Source organism: Electrona antarctica, assembly GCF_951216825.1.
Source record: "Electrona antarctica genome assembly, chromosome: 16".
In the NCBI taxonomy this organism is placed as follows: Eukaryota; Metazoa; Chordata; class Actinopteri; order Myctophiformes; family Myctophidae; genus Electrona; species Electrona antarctica.
Window position 1 is genome coordinate 21744506 of NC_136797.1, and position 8785 is coordinate 21753290.

The 8785-nt window shown below is 38.4% G+C and overlaps 1 protein-coding gene across 1 annotated transcript in view; it reads left to right on the forward strand.

The window, feature by feature from the left end:
* LOC306939347 (uncharacterized protein) overlaps positions 1 to 6404 on the forward strand; it is a gene marked incomplete at its 5' end in the record, with an annotated part of 28335 nt that extends 21931 nt beyond the window's left edge. Inside the window, 2 exons of the mRNA XM_079523935.1 lie at positions 5745 to 5831; positions 6068 to 6404. Coding sequence (XP_079380061.1) covers positions 5745 to 5809 — 65 coding nt within the window. The 3' untranslated portion in view covers positions 5810 to 5831; positions 6068 to 6404. The remainder of the gene's footprint in view (positions 1 to 5744; positions 5832 to 6067) is intronic.
* Positions 6405 to 8785: the final 2381 nt, after the last annotated feature.

Below are 8785 nucleotides of genomic sequence, written 5' to 3' on the forward strand. Positions count from 1 at the left end.
CAATGAAGTGTATAAAAGTGATTAATTATTGATGCTATAACAAACTCGTATGGTTGACATGAATAGAAATTGGCTTACAATGTCTCAAACCACCCTGTTTGGTCAGCATGAGAAAGCGTATTATGATCAAATGTTCAACATATTGTGCCTTGATTGTTTCTCATGGTGATCAACTTGTTCTTCAGAAGCAGCATGCAGATGTACTGATGTTCTTCTGGCTAAATACTGGTACCGAGTGGCTGCTGGCAACCTGAACCTTCTTGGTAAGTCTATTTTATGCGTTTTTTCTTTTTTCTCCCCAGCGTGCCCCTTAGGCGTTGCAGTCCGACAGTGTGTCGAGCCTGTGTCAGAAGGTGGCAGAGACTAAAATGGTCTATCGTTTACACCAAGCATTTAATCCAGTGAGTGCTTGGAGTCATTAATAGTGCCAACAGAACACTATTGAAGCACTCATACTTTGATTATTGTTGAATATAGAAGTTATTATGGTTTACACAAACTGAATAGAAACTGACTCCACATGGCTCAATTACCCTGTTTAATCGGCATCAAGTATGTAAAGGTTTGAGTGTTGTGCCTGTTACATGGAACATATTTTTCCTTTGTTCTTATGTTGACCAACTTGTTCTTCAGAAGCAGATTGCAGACGTAGTGATGTGCTGTTGTCAAAATACTGGTACTGAGTTACTGCAGAGTAACCTGGCAACGTCAATGTTCTTGGTAAGTTTATGATTAAATGGTCCATGGTATTTATACTGATTTATTTTCTGCACGGTATAATACTGCCTTGTTTGGGATAAGTACTGATTTCCAATGAAAATATTGAATTCCTGATTTCAGTACTGCACATCTGCCTCTGCTATAGATGTGTTGTTAAGTAACAGGATAAAGAAAACATCCTTCATTAGACAAGGTTGAGTGGCCTTATTTGCCACTTATGTGCCTTCACAAATGAAGGCACAATCTCAAATCCATATGCATCATTGATTTTATGGTTTTGTATAACATTTTAGGCATTGCTAAGGTGCTAAATTGAAATGTCCTCCCTTACTGCTAAACTCTTATAGTGTGGATGCTCAGTTGATCATTGATAAACTCTTGTAGTGTGTTTTTCGCTCGGATGATCAATGGTGAACTCTTGTGGTGGTGTTTGCGGTGGTAATTGATGAACTCTTGTGGCGTTGAGAGAATATATTCTGGTGATTTATTGATACACACTTTTGTGGTTTTGTTCAGTTGATCATTGCTGCGGAGTTTCTTAAGAGTGCAGATGAACGGGTGACGCAGAAGATGCGCACAGTCATCAATGGATACCGTCTGGCTTGCAAGTAAGTCACATTTCTTTGTTCTGTCCTTAATGTCTATTTTCAGCCTCCTGTAATTTGGCCACAAAGCCAATTAACCCATTTTGGGCGGGAACCCCTTTTGGTGTTTTAAACATGTTATAATTTAGCTATTGAAAAATAGCAGATCTACTATTTTTGAAAAATCGTGAAAATATTTATTTCAGAAAACTGGAGGATTTAGAACAATTTTTAAAATTTGAGGTCAGGCCTAAATGGGTTAAATTTAGCCCTTCAGGAATCGTCATATTGTTTGTATATAAAAGTGTTCAGTGAAATGTTTGACATCCTGGTCTTGGACTGCCCATCTGCCTCCACTTCAGATGTGTGGCTATGCTAGCAGGATAGACAAAATGTCCTTCATGATCTGAGGAGGTTGAGTGGCCTTAATTCCACCACCTCCATATAAAATGATGGCACAATCTCGAACCGATAAAAAATAAATAATTGTCCCCAAAGTGATATTTGTCTTCACAGGTCTGTTCAAAATACCCACAACAAAATGCATAGCACAGGAAAAACTGTAGTACATAAACATGAGGTCCCCACTGTACACAGAACCATCCTATCAGGGGTTTGTTTAACCCATTTAGGCCTGACCTCAAAATTTAAAAAAAATATTCTAAATCCTCCAGTTTTCTGAAATAAATATTTTCACAATTTTTCAAAAATAGCAGACCTACAAGCTCGTAGCGCACCACTAGGTGGCGCCGCTATGAGCTTGTAAATCTGCTATTTTTCAATAGCTAAATTTTAACATAATGTTTAAAACACCAAAAGGGGTTCCCCCCCAGAATGGGTTAATACTGCGGTGGCTGAGGGGACAACTCCACAAAAAATGGATGGCCGAGTCCGTCAATGAAGTGTATAAAAGTGATTAATTATTGATATAACAAACTCATATGGTTGACATGAATAGAAATGTGCTTACAATGTCTCAAACCGCCCTGTTTGGTCAGCATGAGAAAGCGTATTATGATCAAATGTTCAACATATTGTGCCTTGATTGTTTCTCATTGTGATCAACTTGTTCTTCAGAAGCAGCATGCCGATGTACTGATGTTCTGCTGGCTAAATACTGGTACAGAGTGGCTGCTGGCAACCTGAACCTTCTTGGTAAGTCTATTTTATGCTTTTTTTTCTTTTTTCTCCCCAGCGTGCCCCTTAGGCGTTGCAGTCCGACAGTGTGTCGAGCCTGTGTCAGAAGGTGGCAGAGACTAAAATGGTCTATCGTTTACACCAAGCATTTAATCCAGTGAGTGCTTGGAGTCATTAATAGTGCCAACAGAACACTATTGAAGCACTCATACTTTGATTATTGTTGAATATAGAAGTTATTATGGTTACTGAATAGAAACTGACTCCACATGGCTCAATTACCCTGTTTAATCGGCATCAAGTATGTAAAGGTTTGAATGTTGTGCCTGTTACATGGAACATATTTTTCCTTTGTTCTTATGTTGACCAACTTGTTCTTCAGAAGCAGATTGCAGACGTAGTGATGTGCTGTTGTCAAAATACTGGTACTGAGTCACTGCAGAGTAACCTGGCAACGTGAATGTTCTTGGTAAGTTTATGATTAAATGGTCCATGGTATTTATACTGATTTATTTTCTGCACTGCACAGTATAATACTGCCTTGTTTGGGATAAGTACTGATTTCCAATGAAAATATTGAATTCCTGATTTCAGTACTGCACATCTGCCTCTGCTATAGATGTGTTGTTAAGTAACAGGATAAAGAAAACGTCCTTCATTAGACAAGGTTGAGTGGCCTTATTTGCCACTTATGTGCCTTCACAAATGAAGGCACAATCTCAAATCTATACATCATTGATTATTATGGTTTTGTATAACATTTTAGGCATTGCTAAGGTGTTACATTGAAATGTCCTCCCTTACTGCTAAACTCTTATAGTGTGAATGCTCAGTTGATCATTGATAAACTCTTGTAGTGTGTTTTTCGCTCGGATGATCAATGGTGAACTCTTGTGGTGGTGTTTGCGGTGGTAATTGATGAACTCTTGTGGCGTTGAGAGAATATATTCTGGTGATTTTTTGATACACACTTTTGTGGTTTTGTTCAGGTGATCATTGCTGCGGAGTTGCTTAAGAGTGCAGATGAACGGGTGACGCAGAAGATACACCCAGTCATCAATGGATACCGCCTGGCTTGCAAGTAAGTCACATTTCTTTGTTCTGTCCTTAATGTCTAATTTCAGCCTCCTGTAATTTGGCCACAAAGCCAATTAACCCATTTTGGGCGGGAACCCCTTTTGGTGTTTTAAACATGTTATAATTTAGCTATTGAAAAATAGCAGATCTACAAGCTCATAGCGCGCCACTCAATTAATTATTGATGCTATAACAAACTCATATGGTTGACATGAATAGAAATTGGCTTACAATGTCTCAAACCGCCCTGTTTGGTCAGCATGAGAAAGCGTATTATGATCAAATGTTCAACATATTGTGCCTTGATTGTTTCTCATGGTGATCAACTTGTTCTTCAGAAGCAGCATGCAGATGTACTGATGTTCTGCTGGCTAAATACTGGTACCGAGTGGCTGCTGGCAACCTGAACCTTCTTGGTAAGTCTATTTTATGCTTTTTTTTCTTTTTTCTCCCCAGCGTGCCCCTTAGGCGTTGCAGTCCGACAGTGTGTCGAGCCTGTGTCAGAAGGTGGCAGAGACTAAAATGGTCTATCGTTTACACCAAGCATTTAATCCAGTGAGTGCTTGGAGTCATTAATAGTGCCAACAGAACACTATTGAAGCACTCATACTTTGATTATTGTTGAATATAGAAGTTATTATGGTTACTGAATAGAAACTGACTCCACATGGCTCAATTACCCTGTTTAATCGGCATCAAGTATGTAAAGGTTTGAATGTTGTGCCTGTTACATGGAACATATTTTTCCTTTGTTCTTATGTTGACCAACTTGTTCTTCAGAAGCAGATTGCAGACGTAGTGATGTGCTGTTGTCAAAATACTGGTACTGAGTCACTGCAGAGTAACCTGGCAGAGTAACCTGGCAACGTGAATGTTCTTGGTAAGTTGGTCCATGGTATTTATACTGATTTATTTTCTGCACTGCACAGTATAATACTGCCTTGTTTGGGATAAGTACTGATTTCCAATGAAAATATTGAATTCCTGATTTCAGTACTGCACATCTGCCTCTGCTATAGATGTGTTGTTAAGTAACAGGATAAAGAAAACGTCCTTCATTAGACAAGGTTGAGTGGCCTTATTTGCCACTTATGTGCCTTCACAAATGAAGGCACAATCTCAAATCTATACATCATTGATTATTATGGTTTTGTATAACATTTTAGGCATTGCTAAGGTGTTAAATTGAAATGTCCTCCCTTACTGCTAAACTCTTATAGTGTGAATGCTCAGTTGATCATTGATAAACTCTTGTAGTGTGTTTTTCGCTCGGATGATCAACGGTGAACTCTTGTGGTGGTGTTTGCGGTGGTAATTGATGAACTCTTGTGGCGTTGAGAGAATATATTCTGGTGATTTTTTGATACACACTTTTGTGGTTTTGTTCAGGTGATCATTGCTGCGGAGTTGCTTAAGAGTGCAGATGAACGGGTGACGCAGAAGATGCACCCAGTCATCAATGGATACCGCCTGGCTTGCAAGTAAGTCACATTTCTTTGTTCTGTCCTTAATGTCTAATTTCAGCCTCCTGTATTTTGGCCACAAAGCCAATTAACCCATTTTGGGCGGGAACCCCTTTTGGTGTTTTAAACATGTTATAATTTAGCTATTGAAAAATAGCAGATCTACAAGCTCATAGCGCGCCACTCAATTAATTATTGATGCTATAACAAACTCATATGGTTGACATGAATAGAAATTGGCTTACAATGTCTCAAACCGCCCTGTTTGGTCAGCATGAGAAAGCGTATTATGATCAAATGTTCAACATATTGTGCCTTGATTGTTTCTCATGGTGATCAACTTGTTCTTCAGAAGCAGCATGCAGATGTACTGATGTTCTGCTGGCTAAATACTGGTACCGAGTGGCTGCTGGCAACCTGAACCTTCTTGGTAAGTCTATTTTATGCGTTTTTTTCTTTTTTCTCCCCAGCGTGCCCCTTAGGCGTTGCAGTCCGACAGTGTGTCGAGCCTGTGTCAGAAGGTGGCAGAGACTAAAATTGTCTATCGTTTACACCAAGCATTTAATCCAGTGAGTGCTTGGAGTCATTAATAGTGCCAACAGAACACTATTGAAGCACTCATACTTTGATTATAGTTGGAAGCAAATTGACACGAACAGAATAGAACCTGGTTTACCATGGCTCAATTACCCTGTACAAGAAACCATTATGGGAAAGGTTTAGTGCCTTAATTGTTTCTCATGTTGACCAACTTGTTCTTCAGAAGCGGTGTGCAGATGTAGTGATGAGCTGTTGTCCAGATACTGTCACCGAGTCACTGCAGAGTAACCTGGCAACCTGAACGTTCTTGGTAAGTTTATTATTATTTATTTTGTTGCCCCTTAGGCGTTTCAGTCCGACAGCGTGTCGAGCCTGTGTCAGAAGGTGGCAGAGACTAAATGGTCTATCGTTTACGCCAAGTATTTAATCCAGTGAGTGCTTGGAGTTGTTAATGGTGCCAACAGTACACTTTAAACCATTTCTTCATGCCTGGTTTTCTTTGGAAACCACAGATGTAATTTTATTTTTCTCCATTTGTCTTTACAGATGGACGTATCCAGCCTTGTTTACTCACGGCCACTAAAAAAGTTTCCTACACTGATATTGACGAGTATACTCATCTGAAATCCGAGCTGCTGGTTTGAGATTTTTACCTGGTGGTCACCCTAACTGATAATATACTGGAAACTCACAAGTTAACTTGGTAGACCAGAGAAGAGTATTAGACTGTACTATGATCAATGTCAACCCTACTCAAAATGTTTACCTTGATTGTCTTTAATTCCTTTTGAATGTAAATTTGATATGACATAAGTAATCCAATGAAACAAACGTTTGTTCATAATTATGATAATGACATTTTGATAAAATGAATGAATCAGAAGTTTAAATGCTGGTCTATTTTTAATTAAGATGTGCTGATTCTACAGTATAAAAATTAACTAGATTTGACATTTTGATGGCTATTATGCTCAAACAATGAAAGCAGCAGGCTGTCAAGTTTTAGAATCTGCCTCAGGCCTAAATGGGGTAAGAGTTTTGGACATGCAAGGTTTCCACCCAACAGTGACAAAACATAGTAAAAAGCCTTTATTCAAATATGCGTTAAGAGTACTTTAAGCACAGATAACATGACTGCATTGACTAGTAAAGTATTAAAATACCGTACTAATCAGGTTAAGACAGGAACCCGTTTGTTTTAACTAAGCATTATTTAGCTATTGAAAAATAGCAGATCTACAAGCTCAGTGCGCCACCGAGTGGTGCGCTACAAGCTTGTAGGTCTGTTATTTTTCAAAAATCGTGAATGTGGCGCAAATCTTTGAATATATATATATATATATTCTTTCAGAAGACTATTTTGACATCAGGCCTAAATGGTTTAATATTCCTTTTTCTTTGCTTTTTTCCAATTTAGTTTGTCACAAACTCTTTTTAATTTGTTCAATATTTATGAATCCCTCATACTTTCACAAGAGTGGCTGATCTATTTTTGCTACTTTTGAGCAACTATACTATAATACGACAAAGTGGGTCATTCTTTGATGAAATGAAAGTTGAGATGCAGACTATTTACAAGTAGATGTGATCGTTTTATGGACTTCACTATTGCTTCGGTCGAATGTACAACTTTCACACTTCAAAATCACTGACAATACAAATTTTGATTTTTAAAGGTAAAATCTATAATCTATGTTCCCTGGATTGTCACATTTGCATATCAATCCACAGACATATCAAGTACTTTATTTGAGTTGTTTTTAATGGACTCGGATGGTTTCCATAATCTTACAGCAAAAATGTTGTTCTCCAGAGGCATGAATATAAGTAGGAAGGAACCAGATGGAGCAATGTTGACATGTCTGTCTGCTTGGAAAGGTGATGTGCAAAAAAACCTAGCTGCTATGAAGTGTATTTCATCTGAATCACTTGTACACTAGCATGGCTGATCTACAGCGCACGATGTTATGCATGTGAGCTTTGTAGATGAGCTATTTTCAGCGAAGATGGGGAGAAAGCAGTGGGCCTGGTATTGACACCCTGGGGATTCTGGTCAAGTACCATATATAGAAATGAACTGGTTTGCAACATTTATCAGGGTTCCACTTCCGACATCTTGGAAAGCCACAACATTTAGATTTCCCCTAATAACCTAGTATTCCCTGAATACACATTAAGAATTTGTAGGTAGCAAACTCTTCAATTTTAAAGGAGAATTCCATTCTACAAGGCTTTCTTACCTTTATTTGTTGTTATGTCCCCACAAAGAGGTCCAGGTGTTGTTTTGTGCAAAACCTCCTTATTGGCTATTTCCCCTACCATAAGCCCTCAATGAATTGAATTGAATGGGTCTATGGGGTGTTGTGCTAATTCGCTATTTTTGTTGTTGTTGTGTATATATATCCTCTCATAATGTAAATAATATCCCAAGCGGCACACTTTACTACTTATTTTGATGGAAATAAGCGAATTAGCACAACACCCCATAGCCCAATTGCAATTCATTGAGGGCCTATGGTAGGGGAAAGAGTTTTTGCACAAAATAACACCTGGACCTCTTTGGTGGGGACGTAACAACCACAAATAAAGGTAAGAAAGCCTTCTAGCATGGAATTCTCCTAAGAGAGCCATTATTTCACGCATCGTCCAGAAATTAGAAGTAAGCACTGCATGTAAACATCAATGTCAGCTGTACTGGTCAGGGGAAGCCAAATTAATGTATTGTCCTGGTATAATGACTCCAGAAAAGGAACCTCATCATATTTATGTTTCAGAGGCAGTGAAGAGGGTAATTACTGTTTGAGTCTAGTCTATTATTGTACTTTGTTCCAATCATCTCAAATGGATTTCATAATATAATTGTGAATTGACTACATAATACACTCTTTGAATCAGAATTTATTCTTAAAATTACACACACAAATCGTATACAACGCACGTGTGCACTAGTACTTTCTCAGTATCGCACACATCCACTCTAATTGTGTCACTCCTATCTCCGCTGGCAAAGGACTATACAGTTTTAAAGTGTATCCTCAAAATCTTTCAACAAATCTGCCTGGTGTTCATTCACTTGCTTTCTGATGGAATATGACAAATGAAATCACAGGGAAATCCCGGAGAATATCTGTCTACACAGATCAATGAGCTACACAAAACAAACTCTACCAGGGTGCTTTTATAGATGGTAATATCTGTCTACACAGATCAATGAGCTACACAAAACAAACACTCTACCAGGGTGCTTTTATAGATGGTATCAGT